General features: G+C 42.3%; 1 protein-coding gene across 9 annotated transcripts in view; it reads right to left on the bottom strand.

The window, feature by feature from the left end:
- SYTL2 (synaptotagmin like 2) overlaps window positions 1-24,539 on the bottom strand; it is a 120,087-nt gene that overhangs the window by 27,911 nt on the left and 67,637 nt on the right. For 4 of the 9 annotated variants that reach the window (XM_070365239.1, XM_070365242.1, XM_070365241.1 and 1 more), the window contains 6 exons: window positions 24,325-24,476; window positions 21,925-22,060; window positions 9,236-9,317; window positions 7,927-8,041; window positions 5,984-6,766; window positions 2,390-2,458 (listed from right to left, as the gene is read on the bottom strand). In XM_070365239.1, the coding sequence (XP_070221340.1) occupies window positions 2,390-2,458; window positions 5,984-6,766; window positions 7,927-8,041; window positions 9,236-9,317; window positions 21,925-22,060; window positions 24,325-24,476 (1,337 nt within the window). The other 5 variants (XM_070365234.1, XM_070365235.1, XM_070365238.1 and 2 more) reach the window with 4 other exon arrangements.

Raw genomic sequence — 24,539 nt, 5'->3', positions numbered from 1 at the left:
TGGCACTCACCACTTTGAGCTTCCTGGGAGAGAGTGCTATTTCCCCAAGTTTCTGTCCCCTCTGGAAAAGAAGCCATTTTCTCTCTCTCATCGGCTGACGTGTTCTGACTCTGCTCTATCCTGTTTTCATCAACGCTACTCTCTTCAGACTCTGAGCTGATCCCAGTGGTGGTGGGTTCACATTTGGTTTGCAAGGGAGAGGGTGGGCTTCCAGTTGCTTCCTTCAGGAGTTTGTCCAGACTAGCAGTCAAAGTGTTCAAATAGGCCTTTGGAGGAGCTACTGTTTTGTCTATATGCTCATTACTGATCTCTTTAGGCCTTTTGGCTTCTTCCTCAGGAGCAGCAAAATCTGTCTCCTGAGGCCATGTCCTATTTTCAGAAACATCTGGTTCAAACACTTGTTTTTCCTGAACGTTTCCACCAGAAGGCTGGAGGACTGGTGACGAGGCTTCGAAAAGCAGCTTCTGTAAGCTGTCATTAAGCGTGTCTTTGTAGTCTTTAGATGAAACACTTGTTTTCACAATGGATTCTTGAATCTCTTCGAGCTCTTGGTCAGAGTCATCGTTTTCTCCCTTGAACATTGGGGTAACAAAGCATTCAGTATTTTTCCCCATGTTTTCCTTTGATGACTCATATCTTGGCAACTGATGAGTGGACTTTCTGGGTGGTCTCCATGGAAATGTGGTGTCATCTGGCAACACCTGGAGTGTGCCCTTTGAATTTAATTTCTCTATTTCCTCTCTTGCCGGAATTTCTTTCTGGTCTCGAAGCATCTCTCTCTCATGGGTACTGTTTCCTGATGATGTCACATCACTGAATTCTTTGTGTTTCTGACTATTAAAAAGCACAGAATTTTTTTGGCTTATTGTGGTAGTATTCTTCTCAATATTATCTTGACAGTTTGGATTGGCACCTAAGTCCCAAAACCTTCTCAAATTCTCAAATTGAGAGTGATTATAGACTTGTTCTGTATTGGGTTCATTGATTCTTTCTTGTAAGGACATAACTTTAAAGTTGGGATTCCGTTCACCAATTAGAGATCTGTCTTTCTCCAAAGAGGTATGCATTTCAATCCCGACATTTGAAGGATGATGCAATGGTGGGAAAGTAATGTCCTTTTCAGAATGCAAACTGTCTGTCACTGGTAATCTTTTTACAGGCTCAGTTGTCTTATTCTGAAAGAGAGACACTGTGCCTGACTGGTCAGCTGAAGGATCATTTTTGGATGGACCTGATATTTGGGGCCTGGTCTCTTTAGGTTTCTTTGAGGAGTAAAAACCGGAGACATGGGCTGCTTGGCCATCGTTATCTAGGATTACTTGTTTGGCAGTGACTTGAGTATTACATTTACCACGGCTCATAGGCAAACTGTCCATGGACATCACAGGCTGACGTGCTTTAGCAGAAGGTCGTTCCTGACTGAATGGAGGTGGGGGTTCTTTATGAATGGCAGCTTTTGTACTTTCCCAAAAGGATATTCTGTCGCTCACTCTCTTGTATTTCTCTCTTTGTACTCGGTTCTGGGGAACCTCACTAGCTTCTGGTACCTGGACCTCAAGCTTCTTCCAAGGAGATACGCCGCTGGCAGCCCCAGGTGGTGACTCAATATTCTCTGGTTCTAAAGAAGATTTTAGGATGGAAGTATCTCTTCCTTTGCTCTCGCTCTCTGCCTTTGCGTGGGCTTTCAAACTTGGCTCTTGGATAATTGTGGAAGAGTCAAAATTTACTTCTGACTTTCTTATATTTTTTTCATAAACACGAAGCTGGGGTTCTTCTTCACCTAAGCTGCCAGCATCCTTAATATTGCATAGAACTTGGTCTTCTGCATGAGGTCCTTTGTGAACACTGTAGGAACAGTTATTGGCTGGAATAAGTACCCCAACTGCTTTCCCTATGTTTTTTGAACCTTGGCTATAGTCTTTAGTTTTACTCTCTTGATTTGGACTGTAGATTTCAAATGGTTGCAACATGCCCAGACTTTCCTTGCCTTGTGGGAACAAATTAATAGATCTGGGTTTGATGTGCACATTGTTATCTTGGCAATTTCCAGAAGGCAGCATATGTTCCTCTACCTGGAAAGTTGAATCAGGTCCCACAGGTGTCAATTCAACTTTGGTGGGTAGTAGAGCAATCAAACCATTTCCTTCTTGACTGGCGTCCTCTGTCACCAAGGCAACAGCGATCTGTGGCTTGGAGTCTGGTTTTTCTTTGGGCTCTATGTCTTGGGGATATTGCAGAGATGCCACACTGTCATCTGAATAAGAGCTTCGGTTAAACCAGTCTAGGACTTTAGATATGGAATCATCAGTTGTCCTCCTTATCTCAGTGGCATATGGACCAGAATGTGAGGACGTCTTAGCTCTTAGGGCCTGGAGTAGATGGGGCTTACCTTGCTGATGGTCTCTAGAACTGCAGTCTGGCACCTGAGATGACTCGGGCTCAGTGCAAGACAGTTCATCTGCAACACAGAAATGCTCTTCTAAATAAGAAAAGAGAACGCTTCAAGAATTGTCATGCAATCACTTTACCTTCTAAACAGGCACTCTGTATTTACATTTGCTCCACCATCAGTTGTTTACATCAGCATTTATCAGGAGTTATAATACAAACCATCCTAATTAAGGTATTCTACCAAAGATGCCCTATAATAGTAAAATACAGGCCCCTGGAATTATAAGGGGAATTTCTTACAAGCGTCTGTTTTATTCTAAAAATTCAAGTAGATTTTATATTCTGATCCGTGCTACATTTTACATACAAATTTTTCCCAAAGCTTTGCATAAAACAGACACTCCAGGAAGATACCTCTTGTTGATTATCTACTGGCCCACTCATAAACCCTAGAGAGGGCTTATACTCAAGTTTGAGAAACACAGGACTTCCCTGGCATTCTACTGGTTAAGACTCCAAGTTTCTAATGCAAGGTATGTGGGGTTGATCCCTGGTCAGAGAAGTAAGATCCCACATGCTATGCAATGTGGCCCAAACCAAAACCGAATAGAGCAAAAATAATGTTGAGTAACAAAGACTTACGCGAGCTCAGGAATTAGGAAAACAACGTTCAAGGAAGATTAAACAAGGAGTTCCTTCCAAACCATCAGAATGGCACAATGAAGATATTTGCATCCTGGGGCCTTAATCCTGATACACTGAGCCAGAATCTCTGAAGATCGGGCCCAGGAATCTTTCCTACTGGCTATCTCAGTGGTCGTTTTGTATACTGCAGTTTCAGACCATGGTCTCAAGGGCTCTTCCGCGATCCCCTACTTCCCTTCTATAATTTGCAACTTTGGAGGAAGTTTCTGTGAGACAAAGTAAAATGAGGCCTGACAGAGAATGTGAATTCTACCTGCTGCCTGATGTTTGCTACCCAATGGATAGGAGGCTAGAGAAGGGCACTGAAGTTCTTCTTAAGCTATCGAGAAAGCAGGCTGAGACCTTTCTGAGCCTTAGGCACAGGCACGTGAGGGAACTCAGGCATTCTTTCCCTTTAGTTAACATGTGGGTGTTTCAGCATTTCTCGTTCTTCCTTATAAATGCTAAGCTACATATATGTTCTTGAAAATTATATGAGCTGAATTTTTATGAAGTTGGCTACATTTCAAGTGCACCAGAGGAGATGTCAATTAATAAAATTTTCTCTTTAATTATAAACTCTGGCTAAATATAAAACAACAAAGGCTTATACAATAACTGGCACACAGTGGATACTAGTTTCCTTTCATAACTACACATGACACTATTAAAAATATGTCAGTGATGGTGAATTCCTTTGAGAGATCTTTAAGAGTTCTCTGTTAGGCTGTTTAATGGAAGACTAATGAGGAAAAAAATTCTTGTAATACACTGTTAGTGAAAAAAGAAGTCTGGACAGTGTAAACATAATTCCAATGATATCCATGCCTGAAAATTATCGAAAGTCCCTACGAGGAAACATTAGCAATAGTTGATATCACAGGTGATCATTGTTTTATTTTGTGCATATTTCTTCTCAAATGTTTTCACACTTTTCAAATAAAAGTGTATTATTTTAAAAACAAGAACAGTTATTTAAAAAACTTGATGCCAGGTAATGTTTTTGTTTCCTTTGAGGAATTCTTTTGTTTTCTTCTGGTATAATAATGAGTGTGTATTTGAAAAGCAGAACTAGAGACACAGACGTACAGACCAAATGTATGGTCGCCAATGGGAAAGGAGGAGTGGGATGAAGTGGGAGCTTGGGACTGATGTATACGCACTACTACGTGTAAAGCAGGTAACTAATGAGAACGGACTAGCATAGGGAGCTCTACTCAATGCCCTGTGGTGACCTAAATAGGAAGGAGATCCCCAAAGGAGGGGATATATGTATACATATAGCTGATTCACTGTACAGTAGAAACTTAAAAAAATATTGTAAAGTAACTATACTCTAATAATTTTTTTTAATGAGTGTGATAGTGATTGTCCTAAAGCTCAGAGCTAAACTCTCATAATTTGCACAATTAGAGTTTACCATTTTTCAGTTCTGATTTTCTTTTTATGCTCCATTATTTACTTGTATATATTTTTGTGGTAAGCAGGGAGAAAACAGGGCATTAGGGAATAAGCAGAACTTTGTTTATAAGCTTCAAGACCAGAAGGCCTGTCTGTCAATCAATATGGGTTTACTGATGATGCCTTCTTCCCAGATTTCATGGTGAGTTAGATTTTAAAATCAGAAAGCATAAATAAATAGCTAACAGAAAATTGTAAAGGTAGTCTATGAGAAAGCAGGTGCACTTTGAAAAACAGGAAAGGTTTACCATTTTTTTCTATGGATTATACCAAAACAAAATATTACCAAAGAATTTTTTCATCTTTTAGATAAACATTTAAGCATCATCTAATTATTTGTTAGTGTTTACTCAAACTTTAGAAGTTTCCTTAAAATGAGTTCCTTTATATCTTTGAAGAAGTACCTGCTAATTTTAAAACTAAAAAATATATATATTCTGCCTTTTTCAAATTATTTAAAATATCCAGGGAGGGGATAATGGAGACACTTTGTCTTTAAGAAGTGGATTGATCTGAGTAAGTGAGAAAGAGTAAGACTGAGCAAAAGTGACTTAGGGTCAACGCAACAATGACCAATAGGGGATGAGAAGAAAAATGATTTAGAAACTTGACTGCTGCTACAATATATTTTTCTGACTACAGAAATTATCATGGGGTTGGAGTAAGACTTAATGAAGATGAGAGAGAGTACATACAATTGTTTTTCCCACTGCTTCTGTTTTAAAACACAAGAACTATGACGTAATCATATGGGTATCAGAAAGCAGTTTGAGGCATCCTCTGAGAGCTCTAAGATCTTCAAGAGAGGGCTAAATCAGTGAGCCAGCAAGAAAAATCAGTATTCCCACTGCCTCTCAACTCACAGCAACTGAAGGAGAAAGTTTCCTTCACAATATTTAAAGTCTAGGAACAAATGGATGAAGGCCCTGGGCAAGACATGGTATCAATATGAAGCTTTTTCCTAGTAAGAATTTAAAGTCTAGTTTCCCATCCTTTGAGGCTAAGAAAGTGAAGGTTCTCCTGAAATTAAAGAGAAGCCAAAGTTTTGTTAAATGGGAATCAATAAATTTGCATTAGGTGAATAATAATATATTTACTCTATATAAAGGTATTAGCGTATGTTTAATTTTCACTCTGTATACAAACCTTGATTTAACTAAAAAAATACTATAATTTGTTTGACTAAATGACTGACACACTTATAACTGTTTAGGATGAAGTGTAATATGTGCCAGAAAGTGTGCTATTCTGGATCTTTTGGTTATTGGTGATTGAGGACAACCTGCAAACCTTTTCAGAGGCATAAACATTCCCTAGTGGCTTCTGCCTAAATTTTAGCTGGAATACCTAGAAGGCAAAATGGGCTTCTACTAGGCTGCCTGGCTATCTGGGCCATCCCAAGCCCAATGGGTCAGTTTTTATAGCCTGGTAGTGATGAATCTCTTACCAGCAGGGTTTTTGGACAATTCTGATGAGCTAGTTTTGTGTTCATTGATGGTGTGTGAATTCTCAGTGGACTGTGCTCTTGTAGTTAAAAATTCTTTGGAAGAAGGGTGCTCATTAATTGGAAAGGAACCAGAAGTCGTTGGCTGACTTGTTTCATTTTTTGATGGACTTGGGCTTGAGGCTGATGACTGAAAAGGCAAACCGTTTGTGTACTGGGAAGGCTGAGGGTCATTCCAAACCTCATCTGTGAGCCCTGCATCTTCTGTTCCATTCTTCAACCTATCGGACTCTAAAACACTAAATTCTCCCACTTCCCGGCCGTGGACCAGCCCTGGACTCTGTGGCAGTTCATCCTTCACGGCAGAGAATCTCACATGCTTTAATGGCTCCAGTGAGTTTGAGGGAGAGTCGTCTTCTAAAGAATGCTCCTTCTCAGAAATTCTCTCATGGATAGTTATGCCCAGGGACACAATTTTGCTTTTGGGTTCAAAGTTCTGATGAAAACGCACAGTTTCTGAGTCTGTGCTACTGGAACTGGAATTGCATTTCAGGATCCCTCTGGGAGCCCCTCTTGTGGTCAGGGAGTCTGTCCTCTGTCTAGGAAAAGGCTGGTTGTCATCTTGCTTTAAGTCCTGGGACTTGTAGACCATTTTCCTGGGTTTGGGGACTGGAGCCTTGATTGGGGACCCATTCTCAGGACCTGGAAGAGTCTGCTTTAGTTTCTCTAACTTTTGGCTTGAAATATCCAGGATAGATGACTCTTCTTTGGACTCTGACAACTCCCCTGAAAAGTAAAACATATCAGATGATATACCAAATGGAGAGTAACGCATTAATTTAAAACACCTATCATAAACTTAATCTACATTTAGCAAAAAATGCTAAAATATTAAAAGACAATAAAGCATGAAGGTTAAGTACAGACCTAATTAAAAACTCTAAAAAAACTCATGCATGAACTTCACTGAATTTAAGATGGCTATGCTTTATATTCACACCTTGTGGTATTTTATACTCAACAGAAAAAAAAATTTTTTTAAGAAATTTCAAAAAGTCCTTGAGGAGAGTACAGAAAAAATACAAAAATCACTTGAAAAAATTCGTGTACGGAAACCAGAAAAATGAGCTCAGTTTTCTAAAAAGAAAATTTCAACACCTAAAATAAAAATTAATTTTGACAAAAAGGTTAAAAAAAAAAAACCAGATACCATGTTCCAGTGACTTCTTTTCTATAAAATATTTTATGTTATACAAAGTGTATCCAATGGAGAGGATAAAATACAAACAGTGTAATTAAAATTCCAGTCTATAGGGGTCACAGAGTTGGACACAATTTAGCAACCGAACAATAACCAAATTAATTTTCTACCCCTTGTCCAGTCTTTAATGCCTGTGGAATCTTCTTACAGTTGATTTTGAAGAGATTAAATTGTCTAATGTTTCTTCTTAATAGAATGTAAGAATGGTAAAATTCTGTAAGAGGCAGACTTCAATCAGTTCAGCAACAAATCTAATCAAATGCTCCTAGGAGACTGAGCTGATAATTACAGATTAGAGGATTGTAACATTATCAAGTCTTGAGGCAAGCTCTTTTAATTTTAAACAGAGAACTGTGTCTGCACAGTAGATATTCAATAAATAGTGTTCAGTGAGTGACTGAATGCCTCTGGTCAAAAAATTTCCCAGATCAATGAGGGGGAACCCAAGGCATGGAAGTCACACAAGTGTCACCTCTGAGCCTGGAATGCATGAACTTCCGGTTTCTAAAATTTCTGCTTCCTTTTCTCGGACAGGAAAATGGTGGGTATAGCAGAAGAATAAGAAAACCATCACAATTTTTCACTTTCTCTTGAAAGCTATTTTAGTTAAAGGAACTCTGAGAATTTCCCTTAGTCCACAGATAACAAAGATAAAAATATCTAGCTCAATAAAAATAATATTTACCCTCTTTTGAAGTCTGAAATAAACCAGTCTTTCCATTTTTTGACTGCTCATTTTTGGTTTGTTGAGATAAGTGATCTTCTGGCAACATGGAGCTATTAAACGGATTCTTCCTTGGCTGGGGAAAAATATTGTTTATTAAATTCATTTTATATGTCATAACAGCAACTCGGTGTCAGCAAATGCTTATTATATGCAATAGTTAATAGTTTTGTCCAGTAAACTCTATCTGGCATGTTTGAAAAATGATGGTCCTAAAAAAAAAAAAAAAAGAAAGAAAAATGATGGTCCTAGTTAATCCGGTCAGCAAAGAATCACTATATATATGCCATGCCAAAAAAAAAAAAAATCAGACCAAAACTGAGTAAAATGTACTCAATTCCAAAGTCTTACAAAGTTAAACCAGAACCAGGCATTCGAATCTAATCTCACAAAGGTGAGATTTTTACAGAAGTGAAAAAACTTGGGCCTGAACACATCAAAGAGGTGGTCACAGGTCAGGGTAAACCTGAGGCTCTAATTACGGCAGATTCACACCAGCGCTCTTCTACTGTACAAGACTCTCTGTGATAGGTTAAAGTCATACTAAATATAATTGTAACCGACCTTTTCTATAAGGATTTAAGAATCAAGGTATCTTGAAGTGCTTCATAGTCACTAATACGATCATTGATTCTAATGTCAGAAAGCATGTCAATAAATAGAGTTCTGCTTTTCAACTTGTATACTTGATTTACAATGTTGTGTTAGTTTCAGTTGTACAGCAAAGTGATTCAGTTATATATACATTTTTCATATTCTTTTCTCTTATAGGTTATCATAAAATATTGCATATAGTTCCTTGTGCTATACAGTAGGTCCTTGTTGGTTATCTGTTTTATATATAGTAGTGTGTATATGTTAATCCTGAACTCCTAAGTTATTCCCGCTCCTAGTATTTTTCTTTATTAATATCAGACTGAAAATCAGTGTTTGCTATCTGTAGTTTCATAAATTGAAAATCCTCTCCCACAAGAAGACTTGTAACAGGGATTCAGGAAGCCATGAATAGGAATAAGGACTGTCATGGAACTAACAAGCCACATGCCATATGCTTAAAAGAAGCAGCCCCCAATAGTGTCAGACTTTTTATTCTTTAGGGTAAAAAATCTAGGTCCACCAAAAGAGTGATTTCCTATATTAAATAGTAAAACTTATCTATATTTGATGGGAAAAAAGTACTACAAATTCCTCTTTTTCATGGTGCTTTGATAAAATGAGAGAACAGCATTCTGGCCCCAAATGAGCTTTTCAAAGTCCAAGTTCAATCTACCTTGGCTGGAGATATAGCTGACTTCCTTGTGTTTTCCTGGGATGCATCAATCATGGTGGATGCTGGATTTACCACGCTGGAACTGCAAAAGAAACAATAATTCAGAGAATAAAACCTTACCCTTTGAGGAAGCGTAAATCATGCCTCTGAAGCCAGAAGCTATTAAGGCAGGATAGGAGAGGAAGTTTGTAAAATCAAACTGCCAGGAAGGAAGAGGGAGTTGGAGCTGAGAGATTAAGCAGCGAAGCAAAGGCAATGGGAAAACAGGAATGAAAGACAGGCCTGAGACAAGGCAAAACCATCCATCAGAAGCCTTGAAGATTTTATCACCGTGCCAGGCACACAGGAGGTTCATGGTTGAAATTTATACAAATAAACTCATCTGAAAGTTGGGACCTCACATCAGATGCAGACTAGAAAGTGAGCAAATTGTTCTCAAGAAGGGAATACCCTTGCTGAAATAAGGCCCCAAAGTGTTCCAGAGATTCTCTGGTCCAAGACTGGAATGGCACTGCTTACTCTAACTCAGGTAGAAAATGGCTAAAGCGGGACTTCTCTGGTGGTCCAGTGGTTAAGAATCCGCCTTGCAGTGCAGGGGAAACAGGTTTGACCCCTGGTGAAGGAACTAAGATCCTGGATGCCACAGAGCTACTGAGCCCAGAGGCCACAACTACAGAGTCCATGCACCGTCACGAAAGATCCCCCCCAATGCAACAAAGATCCTGGGTGCCGCAACTAAGATCTGACACAGCCAAATAAATCAGTATTTAAAAAAAAGAAAATAGCTGAAGAAAAGACTCAGGTGAGACAAGTGGTTGGGCAATGACACAGAAGAAACAGCAGATGGAGATGCTGGGAGGATGGTGGATGGGGGCAACTTATGGGGAAGCTTCCCCGACTCTCCAGGCTGGCCAGGTGAGTTCTTGTTCAAATACAAGAGGAGTGAGGATGGAGCGCAGTCAGAGGATGGTGGGAGGTTAGAAGCCTGTAGCTGGCCCAGAGGGGAGAGGAGGACTCTGCAGACCCTGGCTCCCTACCCCAGGGACCGGGCAGCCCTGGGGTGAGAGTACTACGGGGAGTGTGAATGCAGGAAAGTTGAGCTGAGCTGGCTCCCTCCTGAACCACCACTCCCCTGGTGACTGAGAAGGACAAAGAAGGTCACAGTGGCCTTGGAAAGGGAGGAAAACCACCTGCTCAGACTTCCTGCTCCAGGCGCCCCGGCTCAAGGCATAAGAGGGGAGGTCACTATTGCTTGAAAGCACCGTGCCTCGTTAAACCCCACCCTGGTTAAACTTCTAGTGACATCACAGAGTCAAGGACTTGGAAAAATGCCTCAGAAGGTGCTGGCTTTTCACCAGGAAGCTAAGGAACTGGAGGTGGGGAAGGGGAGCACCTTGCCCCACAGCCAGAGAGCCTCGCCCAAGATTGCCGTCTCTAAACTCGTGGGCCGGATGTTCTTGCCGCTTAATTTCCTTTCCTTCCCTCTGCACTTGGACTGATGTTTCTATGGAGAGGTAGTCCCAGGAACAGGCTGAACACTTGAGGAAGCATGCTTCCTTTCGTTGCCTCCCTCACTGTTGCAGACAGGAATTACAGCAGATGAGGCAGAAGTATGCGGAACACAGCCTTAACACAGGGATGTGAGAACCTGAGGCAGGGGCAGGGTGGGGAGGGAAAGAGCAGGGACCAAGGGTGGAAACTTACAATGGAGCCAGAATTAAGGCTAATATCAAAACACACGGCAGGTGGCCTCTGTTCTTGCAAGAGGTGAGCACAAACACGAATCAAGCTATCTATCAGCCAACAGGAAAAAAGGACCCTGGTCGCTGACAGAACTCACAGTAAAAGCAGCCCACAGCTCAGGACTAGAAAGCTATGTCTCTTGAGTGTCACTTTAAGAAGCCAGTGAGCGATATGAGGAAGCTTATAGCAGATGCCACGTTCATCTTCTCAGAGTGCTTTGTATCATCTCCCTTAGCTCAGACAATAAAGAATCTGCCTGCAAAGCAGGAGACCCCAGCTTTGATCCCTGGGTTGGGAACATCCCCTGAAGAAGGGAATGGCAACCCACTCCAGTATTCTTGCCTGGAGAGTCGCATGGGCAGAGGAGCCTGGAGGGCTACAGTCCGTGGGGTCACAGAGAGTCAGACACGACTGAGTAATGAACACTTTCAACTAGTAAATAAATCAGTCGCATAACTGCAGGACCTGAGCAAACTGCCACCCTCCTCTCCTATCATCTTCCTCCCTTCCCTCTCCCTCTCCCCAAGAACGAAGGACAAGCAGCGTCCCTATAGCCTCCTCCCTCTTCTCCCTGGAAACCCCACTTCTGCACCCCCAGCCACCACCCCAACCGCCCACACTGTACATCACGTGGTCCCCACCTGCCCGGGGACCAAACCAACCTCTCTCTTACCAAACCCTATGCAACTATGGATTTCATGCGACCATATGAGGAGCGATGCAACCTCACCCCATGCATATGTATCTTCTCTCTCACAGTAACCAGGGAGACCCCTCAAGAGCATCTTGGCCATCTTTCTGTTCCTTGCAATACTGTGTACAGTGTCTGGGACATAACTGGTGAGTAAGTGGCTGTGCAACTCAAGGCCAAATAAGCCAGTGCCAGGAAGGCAGCAGCACACACAGGTGACCACAGCTTTTTTTTTTTTCTTTTCAATCTGTGCTTTGCCAAACTACAACGAGGCACATTATTTAGGTTTTAGACAAGATGTCTTTGTTCCTGCTATTCAGAAAGCAAAAGAAAGAAACAAGGCAGACACGGAACTACCAGGAATATACAGGATTCACTGGGTTCTCTGGTGGGTGGGATAAGCAGAAAATAGGATGACGGTGGGGTACTTAGTTAACTACAGTTCACAAGTCTGCCTAAGTAGAAAAAATAAAAACCAGAGTTTCATGCCTCAAAATGCTTCTGAAAAATGCAGCTACTTCCTCAATTAAGCTCCGGCTTTGTGTCCCTCAAGGAATACAACGATGTTTTGTTTGCCTGTCTTTTACTGGGCAATTATCAACACAGCAGCCATCCTATTCTCAGCTGACTTTTGCAACATGCCTGGGCGGTATGTACCCTTCTCCCCATTTTACTATCGAGAAAACTGAGGCTTGGAGAGGTTAAGGTAGCCAAAGAGTCTGGGAATGTGAACCAGGTGTCTGACCCTGACTCCAGAGACAGGCACTGGAATGGCTGGGCTGCACTCCACTGATTCCTCAAATCAGTAAATCCATTTATGATGAGGACTGGAATGAAGTTTATGGCAAGAGGACTGGAATGAAGATGGGGTGATTCTAACTTCCCAGTGACTCTCACATCTGTCGCTTCCTTTCCACCGCTCCTGACTCCTCCCTGTCATCTGTATGAGCCTCACATTCGACCTCCAGCACCAAAGTTCCACTCTCCTCATCCTTTCGGCATTCCACCCCTAAGCTAGAACGGTCTGAAACAAGACTTTGGGCACATCCCTCTCCTGCTCGTTACCTTTCCGGGGTCCTCAGGAAGGAATTGGAGACACTCCACCATCTGCTCCCTGTACCCTCCCACTCCTCCTGCCCACTGACCTTTGTGCCAAACCTGGCTCCCTGCCCCTCTCTGCGGTCCCCCCCAACCTACCCCAACCCGCTCCCTCAAATGTTGTCTCTGCTCTCTTGACCTACATGCTCACTCTCACCGCCAAGCCCCGTCCAAATCTCACCTCCCTTGTGGCGCCGCTTGCCTATTAGCCCGACGGCAGTGGGTCTCACCGTCTCAAATCTTACCGCACATTTTATTGGTGCTTGGAACTAGGATTTGCTCTTTGCTAGTTGAAATCAGGTGATTAAATATTCATAAAGGAAAGCATTATTTTTCCTAAGAGAACACAGTCTCTCTATAGCCACGTACTGCGTCTTTTGTTTCTTATAAGCCCTCTCAGAGGGCTTTCCACCGCTCCTAAGATTTCTATTCTTAGGGTGTGTCCTGTATAATAAGATACTGAATACCTTCTATATGATGAGTTCTTAACACCATACAGCAAGCCAAGGCTCACACCTTGTGCTCTGTAATTTCTGACCTCAGGCACCCTTCAAAAACTACCTGCGATACTAGATGTGCACGTGTGCGCGTGCTCAGTTGTATCTGACTCTTTGCAACCCCATGGACTGTAGCTGCCAGGTTCCTCTGTCCATGGAATTTTCCAGGCAAGAATACTAGAGGGGGTTGCCATTTCCTCTTCCAAGGGATCTTCCTGACCCAGGGACCAAACTCATGTTTCTTTTATCTCCTGCATTGGCAGGCAGATTCTTTTAACACTGTGCCACCTAGGATGCCTCAATACTAGATAGAGTACTTAGCCAAAACTGGTTTACTTCTGTAAGAAGATTATTAAAATATTAGACTATGATATTGTTGTTAGACTTTGGCTCCTGAAGGTGTCTGCATTCTAATACAAGTCTTTGAAGACTTAAAAGAAGAAGAATGTTAGGTACTCTGGTTGGGACACATGGGGAAGAAGGCCTTCACAGCAGTCTTAGAACTATACCACCTGGGCAGTGGGACAGCCCATCTGCTTCTATGTCCAGCTGTAAAGTACTTCTAAGCACATGCAACAACTTTTAAAGCTTTTGAACCTTAAGCAGGCTTTCCCTCTAAAGCAGTTAAAAATGAATTCCCTGTCAGCCCAGTGGTTAGGACTCTGCGCTCCATGGCAAGGGGCATGAGTTTGATCCCTGGTTGGGGAACTAAGATCCCACAGGCTACGTGGTGCGACCAAAAAACAAAAAAATAAGTAAAGCAGTTAAAAATAACAACGGACATACTCTCTTCTGAGGTACATTTCAGAATAAATATTAACTGTGTCTGAACTCAGAAGCAAATTTTTCAAGTGATTTTTCTCCCTGTGTTTCTTGCCATTGCTGCTTTCTCTCTTCGAATTGTGAATTCCTTAGATGTTAACGCTGTGCCTGGCACCCAGCATTGTGCTAACACGTGTTACACACAATGTGTAAAAAAAAATGTGAAAAAAAAACACATGAAGAAATGGCTCAGGGCTTGAGTGAAGCAGATTCATAAATATACTATGCCAGCCTTTCGAGTCAGTATTTTTTTTTTAAGTAAAATATTACTTCTTTGGTTCTACCCCAGTTCATGCTACAGATTTATTTAACACACACATTCCCATCCATCCATAAGGCACACTGATGTCAGAGTGAAACTATCCTTCACAACTAATTTGGGTATATCTAAGATTCTGTAGGATTAGCAAGATTCATTTAAGAGCTCAATATGAGTGATTCTGTAGGGCAGGCCTCCAAGAAATGAAACATTCACATCACTGGATTTGCAATTAGTCAAAGAACAAAAGATCAAATGCATTGTCCCATAGCTTGGCTCATCTCTACCCTGCCTTTGGGAGCAAGTGAAGTGCCTCACACTGATCTTATTATAGAGGGTTAAGGCAAGTAGCTAATCCCTCTGCAAGAGGGAGATAGATATATATAAACAAAAGCTTTCCAGGAAAAAGAGCATTAGTGGAAAAAACAATACTATTTCAGAGCTAAAGACATGGTGTTAATTGGTAGGTTCCCATTCAACACAGAGAGAGGGGTAAGAGAGAGGGGTGTCAGAAGTGAGAATCACAGAAGCACAGGCGATAAAGCTCAAAGCATTTTTTGGTTCACTCTGATAACTTATAATGAAATAGCACTTTAATCCTACCAAAAACAAAGAAAGGTGGGAGTGCACAGCTTTTGCATGCAAGAAAACTCATCACTTTTGCAGCATTTCATAGGAAAATTCCCAGAGGAAAATCTGCCAATGTCATGGAAAGAAACACCATAGTACAGGCTTTATCCTGTTCTCCCTGAACTCATTTTGGGGACATTCTCCATGGATATTTTTGATTAATGGGCATCACAACCCCTGCAGCAGCCAAGCTCCCTCCTACCTCCATGCCTTCTTGTTCTCCATCCTGAATGCTCCTTACTTGTGGTTGTCCAAATTTGAGAATAGCCCTCAAAGTCTCCTCCAGCTTTTATAATCACCAGAGCTCATGGTGATATGTCTGAAGTGAGGCAGTCTTGGCAAAGCAATAAAATCTGGATGTTATCAATGCCATTCTTGCCTTGTAGCTTAAATTTTTTCTTGCTCTCTTAGTCTCTTTTTCTACTGGATCCCTGGGGTCCAAAGGACTTCATTCAATTATTTATTACTCATTTGTTTATCCATTAACCCCTCTTTCATCATTATTCTCTATTTAATAATTCATTATATCATCAACTATTCTCAGTCAATCCATCTCTCACTCTCCACCTATTTTTCTCTTTTTAAAAATTTTAAAATATATTTTCCCATATATTCTTCATTCATTCATTTATTCCACAAGACATTCGTTGGGCACTATTGTCTGTTCCAGGAAGAGAGCAGTGAACAAAATGAAATGCAGTAGTAGACAAAGTCTTTTTCCCCTTGCAGCTGAGAGGGGGGAAAACAAACACACAAAAATGAATATGTAATATAATGTCAGGTAGTGATAAGTGATGGACAACAGTAAGAGAGGCAACAACATTCATTCACTTGGTCCATAGATACCAAGTACCTACTATGTGCTGGATATAGTGTTAGAAGCTTGGGGGATGGTGGTGAGCAAGACACAGATCCTCAACCCAAGACAGCAACACAGTGATACTTAGCCCTGGGAATCTGGATTATTAAAAGTTCCTTGGGCAATTGTGACATACAGGTCACAGTTGAGAACTTCTCTTCCCTGGTGGTTTAGATGGTAAAGAATCTGCCTGCAATGCAGGAGACCCAGGTTCAATCCCTGGGTTGGGAATATCCCCTGGAGAAGGGAATGGCTACCCACTCCAGTATTCTTGTCTGGAGAATTCCATGGACAGAGGAGCCTGGCAGGCTATAGTCCATAGGGTCACAAAGAGTCAAATATGACTGAGTGACTAACACACACACTCATGCTAAAATAAGTAGTTAGAACCAGATTGTGAAGAGCCTTGAATGTTGACCAAAAGGCTAGATTTTCACTTTTAAGTCACAAGGAAACACCAAATGACTTTATGATCCAGTTTACTTTTTATAGTCATGATCTGGTAACTGTGAAGACAGGTTCAATTCAATAAGGACATTATAACAGAAATTTAGGTAAGAGATGGTGAAATCCTAATTAAGGGAATGGAGAAAAGAGGAAACATACAACAGAACTTTAGAGATGAGTTTAGAAGAAATTTGAAGTGTTGGTAGAGCACTCAAGAGATAACTAGTAATTGATAACTGCAATAATATCCACTATATTAGACCCTTCCAGATGTCAAGCCAAACCAGATCTCCATGTCATCCCCTCTGCCTGTCCTGTCCTCTCTGTCTCCCTAACAGAATCCTTCTTATCCTTTAAGAAATCCCTTAAATATAATTATTTCTGGAATAAGTTCCTCAAGGACAGGGATCATATATTATTCCACTTTGAATTCCTAGCTACTATCTTGTGTACAACAAATACTCAACAACTGTTTACCGACTGACTGAATGACTGCATGGAGAATGAATTTGCAACCCTACAGAATGATTTATTCTATTAGGTCCTAGAAAGATGCTAAATCTGTGTTTTTCAATCAATTGCAAACAAGGATATTTAAACACTTTATTTCCAAGAAATATCCTAAAAGTAAACCAAGCCAATCTATGGATTAATGGCTCTATCCTCACTGTCCATAACTATTTCTCTTTGTCCTATTTTTCTCTGCATCTCACTCTTAGACGGCCTTTCATCTGGCTTCCTATTTCTTCTGCCTGTGGCTCAGGCTGGCACACAGTGCCCCCTGTGACTTCTGCCCCAACAGTAGCAGTCATTGGCTTATTACTTACTGTCATCTGTTACTAGGGCCGGTTTATATGTAGGCAGAGTAGGCTACCACGTCCTTCGTGTGACGCCCTCTGCCTCTAATGTAACCTCCTTTGTACCTAGGAACTTGCTTTCTGTGGCTGAAGGTTCTGAACCTTATCAGGATACATTCTCAGAGTAGTTCTTTAAGCTTTTAGAAACAACCAAGAAAAGGAAAGAAGCTCAAAACTTTCATTCACACTGGCTTAAGTTATTAAAAATTTAAGCCTTAGGGTAGAATGCATGGTAGAGCCTTTCCAAGGGGAAAGGAGGAAGCCACAAGGGAACTGAAGGATGTGGGATGGCAAAGAGTGTGGGAGGAAAAACCAGGAGAAGAAAAGAGTTGGGAAGCTTAGAACACACTTCAGAAACTCTTGCTTTTGTTTTTCTTTTTTTAGAGCTCTGGGCTGACCCTGTTTGTGGCCATATACCCACTCCAGCATTCTTGACTAAAGAATTTCATGGACAGGGGAGTCTGGCAGGCTAGAGTCCATGCAGTCTCAAAGAGTTGGACACAACTCAGCAACTAACACTCTCACTTTTTACTCTCAGCCAAGATGATATAAGCTACCAGAGGGACCAGTCCTCAGAGAGGTAGTCTTTAGGGGAAGAGATTGGAGAGACAGAGGGGAACTAAAAAGGTCAGTCCACTTCTGGGCTCCTTCAGACCAAAGTAGCACCAAGGGTGGGGCCACATAAGGCCCTGGTCAGTCGAGAGGCTACTAGACTGTCCGTGACTCCCTAAGCATCCAAACTTTTTTTCATAGAACATGTCATCTCAAATAATAAAGGAGGGGCTTCTCATCCCAGAGCAGGCCTACCTCTATAACCAGGAAACACACATTATTCCTCATTGGGGAGGCAGGATCTGACGCACATGAAATTTCTTACATTTTCATCCTCTGCTTCCCATCAAGGCTCAGCCATGTCCGGGGGATTATTATGTGTCTGTCCCACAATTATTTGGGGAGAGAGACACATTGTGCTATCAAACTGCAGACCATTGTACCAGTGCCAGTATGTGAACTGTGTGTTACTGGTTTACAACAGGTATGTCAAGGCTGTATATTGTCACCCTGCTTATTTAACTTGTATGCAGAGTACATCATGAGAAACGCTGGGCTGGAAGAAGCACAAGCTGGAATCAAGATTGCTGGGAGAAATATCAATAATCTCAGATATGCAGATGACACCACCCTTATGGCAGAAAGTGAAGAGGAACTAAAAAGCCTCTTGATAAAAGTGAAAGAGGAGAGTAAAAAAGTTGGCTTAAAGCTCAATGTTCAGAAAACTAAGATCATGGCATCTGGTCCCATCACTTCATGGAAAATAGATGGGGAAACAGTGGAAACAGTGTCAGACTTTCTTTTTCTGGGCTCCAAAATCACTGCAGATGGTGACTGAAGCCATGAAATTAAAAGATGCTTACTCCTTGGAAGGAAAGTTGTGACCAACCTAGATAGCATATTGAAAAGTAGAGACATTACTTTGCCAACAAGGGTCTGTCTAGTCAAGGCTATGGTTTTTCCAGTAGTCATGTATGGATGTGTGAGTTGGACTATGAAGAAAGCTGAGCGCCAAAGAATTGATGCTTTTGAACTGTGGTGTTGGAGAAGACTCTTGAGAGTCCCTTGGATTGCAAGGAGATCCAACAAGTCCATTCTGAAGGAGATGAGTCCTTGGTGTTCATTGGAAGGAATGATGCTGAAGCTGAAACTCCAGTACTTTGGCCACCTCATGCGAAGAGTTGACTCACTGGAAAAGACTCTGATGCTGGGACGGATTGGGGCAGGAGGAGAAGGGGATGACAGAGGATGAGATGGCTGGATGGCATCACCGACTCCATGGACATGAGTTTGAGTGAACTCCGGGAGTTGGTGATGAACAGGGAGGCCTGGCGTGCTGCGATTCATGGGGTCGCAAAGAGTCGGACACGACTGAGCGACTGAACTGAGTAGACATCAAGAGTATGCACTTAGAATCAGTTACAGCAATTTGCTGAGACACCACAGTACATCCCTCAGTGGGCTTATGTTTTGCATGCCCTAGTTGTTATCTGTATTTCACTTTTCGAGAATTCATTTTTATTATGTTTTATTAAAGGGCTCAATCTGTGATAACTAGAGAGAAAACACTTAAATCCCTAACACCAGTCCTTCACCACCGTTTGTGCCAGTACTACCCAGCAGCCAGGACTAGAGCTGAGCGCACTTGGAGTTTTCTTTGCTGCTCGAAAGAGAACCTCATCCCCTGCTCCCCCTCTGTTCATCAGAGCCCTCTCTGCCTCCTCAGGCTACAGATGCAAAGACCAGTTCCAAAGGAACGCAGGTAGCTTCTCATGCTTGAATACACGTTTAATACCCACGATGAGTTAATTACTCACAAATAGAAGTGCTCAGAATTGTGCCCACAACAGAAGAAGGACTCTTGCCCCAGAGCTTATTAGGAAAAAAAAAAAAAAATTCCTTCAGAAACTGCAATACCCAGTCAGGGTTGTCTCACGTTCCCTGACTCCTGACTAAGAAAATATTGACAGGTATTGAGTCATTCTATTGAAGTTCACTTAGTCTAAAAGTACAGGCCCCAAAATATACTTACCACACCCAGTTCCCAAAGGTTAAAGTATAGGTGAGAAACATGCTGGAACCCGACACTGAGTAAAGCAGGAGCTTCTGACACAGAGAGAAGGAAGTCAATAACAGCTCCTGTTACAGTTCTGCATGATCGCTGCTCACGCCACGTAACGAGCAAAGTATGTCGGACACATCAAACACGTTTATTCCTGTCTTCTTGGCCTACCTCATCTGTGTTATTATAATATGTTAGTCGCTCAGTCGTGTTCGACTCTTTGTGACCCCAGGACTGTAGCCCACCAGGCTCCTCTGTCCATGGAACTCTCCAGGTAAAAATATTGGAGTGGGTTGCCCCTTCCTTCTCCAGGGGATCTTCCTGACCCAGGGACTGAACTCAGGTCTCCTGCATTGCAGGCAGATTCTTTACCATCTGAGCCATCAGGGATTGCCAACCTAATATAAGGCCACCTGCAAATTGTCAATTTTCTTTCTTCCTGAGAAATGCCAAGTGGTACCCATACCTCATTACATTCCATCTCATAACACCCTGGTGAGACAGCTTGGTCCCGAGGTACATACAGATGAAACCTTAAAGATGTGTCTGAGGTCATCCAAGAAATGTAACCAACAACATAGACACAAATGTGGACACTATTCACAGCCTCAAATTGGGAAAGGAAGGTGGGTACCCACCAGGCCATGTGGTCATAAGGAAACTCAGTCAAGCTCTAAGGGCCGTGGCACCTTGGTCCCTTAGGCCATTTGAGATGAAATGCATTCCTGGGAGAAGGAAAGGAAGCCTTCACTATCTCCTGGAGTTTGCTCAAACTCATGTCCATCAAGTTGGTGATGCCGTCTAAGCAGCTTCTCATCCCCTGCCACCCCCTTCTCCTTTTGCCTTCAATCTTTCCCAGCATCAGGGTCTTGAGAGAACATCACAGATCATCCTAGGTAGGGGCGGGGGGATATGGTGCTGCCTACCACCCAGGAAAACAAAGCGAGTCCTCTCTAAAAGGGAAATGGATAGACAACAATTACCTTAATAGACTCAGTATTCCATTATCCATATAACATAATACTTATATTTGACCCTCAAATGCCTGTTGGTGCCTATAGAATAGACCCACTCTCTCATTCACAAATTATATTGAAAACATCCCCATTTCCCAGGTGTCTCAGCCTTGGACCCTGACTCAGTGACTGTCCCACCAGCAAATTCACTGACTTCACTACAGTTGGAGATGCTGATTCAATTGCCTTCACTGAGGAGCTAGAGATAAAATGTAATTGTCCTTCAACCAAAGAGTAACAACTATACCGCCCAATGGACAGATACCAATGAGAAGATCCTTAAATATCTAAAAACAAATCATCTTGGTTGAAAAAGTTTGTGGCAACATAGCCTCATAATCAGCTATATCATAGGAAGGATGTACAAATGTGCATTTTGATTGGTCAGGTGATAAGATAAATGGAAAATGCACAAAAGCAAGACTGAAATATTGAGGACAATCTGCATCCTTAAAAGCCATCTATTCAGTACCTACCATGTACCAGGTATTTTATGTACTAATTCTCATCAGAATGTTTCTTATACAGTATGATTCCTATCTATAGTTAGGGAAAGAGATTCAGGGAGATTAAATGACTTGCCCATGGTCAAATGCTAATAAATGGCATATTCAGGATTGGAATTCCCATCTGCTTGGTTTTAGTGCTTAAATTTCTTCAATTGCACCAGGCTGTTACAATTTGATCATCACTGATTTCTTTTTTTTTGGCCACATTTGTGCAGCTTGTGGAGATCTTAGTTCCCCGACCAGGGAAGGAACCTGGGCCCACAGCAGTATATCTAAGTCCTAACACTGGATCACCAGGGAATTCCCCCCCATTCATCTCTTTCCTTCAGTGACTTACTCCCCAATACTCATTTTGGAGTACATTTTCATTTACTCTATGAAGAAACCCTTAGTACAAATAACAATTAAAAAAAAAAAACAGCTCTAGTTGGTGGGAAGAAATCACCACTTGACATTTTATTTAATATGCAGATTTGTTAGACATTCTGGAAGCTGAGAAAGAATACCGCTCAGGCTTTGTTCATATCAGGGCTCAGAACGCTCTCATCTGTGCCCTCCTCCCTACACCCACGAGACCTGGCTGGCCTCATAGCAGGACCTAGCGAGGACCCCACGTGCAGCAGCTCTCCCCATGGGCTCGGTCTCACCTGGGGCTTGCTGGGGCTACATCTTCTTCTGGCTCTTCTACAACACCGGTTAGCTCTGGGGGGAGGAAAGCATCCTTGTGGACGTTATTCACCCAGCTTTCCTTTGCCCTGTTTGCTCTGTCCTTACTCTGCTCATCTGAAACAGGAAACAATAAAGGCAAGAACGTTATCCATCTGTCTTCTCCACAACCTACAACTTCTCATATCAGCTCTAACCTCTGAAGGCTGGAACCTGAACGTCAGGCCTTCCCTGAGCACCCCGGCATCACGAATGAGTCTGTGTACTTGAGATCAGAATTATCAATACATCCGCGACAGGAGTCATGTTGTTAGTTGCCCACAAGTAGAGTCTCCAGCGAGCATGGGCGCACCTTTAAATGTGCGGACACGATTAAAGCAAAATTGCGACTGCTCTAGGTGAATCTGACTTGAATTGGGGTCAGGACTTGTTGCATATGGCCAGGGGACGCTCAGGGCAGGGAAGTTCTTGTTGGGACAGACACACCATCATTACCAACTCTTTACTGAACAGCTACAATGGGCTCGACTCAAGGCTGGGTTCTGGGATACAAAAGGGAACAAATGCTTCTATTCTGGAATGTTCCTCTCCACTGCCTCCTCCTCTCACAGTCTCTACACAGCCAAATTCTACAAGGTCTCACAAGCTAGCTCAGATGCCAGAGCCCCTTAAAACCTCTGTGATCCCTCTTCAGGAAATAATCTCTTTGGCCTCTGAATACCCACTGCTCTCTACCTGCACCTCTTGGATAATTAGCATCAACTGAGTGATGACTGAGTTCGAGGCAAAGTGTTGAGTCCCTTGCATGCATGATCCTCTGAGGAGGAAAAATTTTCCAAGGTTACAGATTTCAAAATTGAAGACCAAAGGGATCAAGAGACTTGCCTAAGGCCACATAGCCAGTAAGCGCCAGTAATACTTCCATCAGTGTTAAGAATTAAGATGAAGCAACATGTGCTTAGTCATTTCAGTCGTGTTTGACTCTCTGCCACCCCACGGACTGTAGCCCGCCTGGCTCCTCTGTCCATGGGATTCTCCAGGCAAGAACACTGGAGTGGGTTGCCATGCCCTTTTCCAGGTGATCTTCCTGACCCAGGGATTGAACCCAGGTCTCCTGCATTGCAGGCAGATTCCTTACTCTCTGAGCCACCAAGGACTCCTAATTTCCAAATACATTCACAGGTCTTTCTACTCATAAGTCTAGTTTCTGTAACTGCAAAATGGAGCCCTTGGTATAACCCACGGGACCCTTCAAGATTTCTCAAGTTCTGGGTGGTTTTGGGAGGGTGCATGGCAGAGCTGGGATTTCAGCCCTTCTGATGTAGAGCCACAGTCCTTATAGATGGGGGCTGACTCCTTATGATGAGCTATGCAGTGCTCATAGCCCGCTGATGACCTTAGACAAGTTACTTCACTTCTCTGAGTTTTACATATTGCATACATATAATGAGGATAATAATACCTACCTTATAAGATTGCTACTACAATTAGAAATATTAGGGAAGAAATGCCTGTAACATATTAGATGCCAAAGAGGTAATTTCCTTATTGAGAACAGGTTAGAACTAGACAGGGGCTAGTTCTCAGGGGTAAAGGTTTATACTGACTAGTGCAGAGTTGATTAGACAGAAGGCACCTGGTAAATATTTAATGAATTCAACAGAATTCTGAAGAAGCCTCCAAAATGCTGTCTTTACAGTCCCTTAAATGATGTACTTGGTTTTTAAAGACGTACCAGGTGTCACAGTCATTGAGCAGGAAGGCCAATCTCTTCCTGTTACTCTACTCAGGAGAAAAGGTTCTGAATTTTTAGTTAGAACCAAAGAAAGAGGAGATGGTAGATCCCTGATAAGAGCTTTCCAGGTGATACACTGATAAAAAAAAAAAAAAAAATCTGCCTGCCCATGCAGGAGACACAAGAGATGTAGATTTGATCCCCCAAGGTTGGGAAGATCCCCTGGAGTAGGAAATGGCAACCTGCTCCAGTATTCTTGCCTGAAACATTCTATGGACAGAGGAGCCTGGTAGGCTACCATCCAAGGGTCAGACACGACAGCGCGCGCATGCACATGCACACACACACACACACACACACACACACACACCCCTTATAAGCCTCAATTGTCAATGTTACTCCAAGTCAATATGGCAACTAAAGGGCTTCCTTTGTTCTTCTTTACCACACTAAGTCACTTAACCCTGACTTCATCCATCCAAACCCAAGAAGATTTTGACCTACAGGACCATACATTATGCAAAGCACACCCCTAAATGATTTCCCTCCGCAGATTCAGTAGTGATGGTGACACCCTTCCCTTCTCCCAAGGACTACTTCTCCCAAACAAATGTTGCCTTGAGAGGCAATAGCCCAATCAGCTTACCTGCTACCTGGGGCCTCTTCTTCCTCATGGATGCTCTGATAATATCTGCACCGTGGATTCTGTCTCTGTGTCTTTTTGCCTTGGCTTCATAAAACCACTGGCCACTCATATTCTTCAGTTGCTGGTCATCCTTAACTTTTTCAGGCAAATGTCTACAAAAGGAAAAACGCTTTACTTTTTTATGAATCCACAGTAAGTAAATGAGTTCACAGTGA

The sequence above is a fragment of the Bos mutus genome, chromosome 29, assembly GCF_027580195.1.
Source record: "Bos mutus isolate GX-2022 chromosome 29, NWIPB_WYAK_1.1, whole genome shotgun sequence".
NCBI classification, from domain to species: domain Eukaryota; kingdom Metazoa; phylum Chordata; class Mammalia; order Artiodactyla; family Bovidae; genus Bos; species Bos mutus.
Note: the sequence above shows the minus strand (reverse complement) of the source record. Positions and strands in the feature narration are given on the sequence as shown.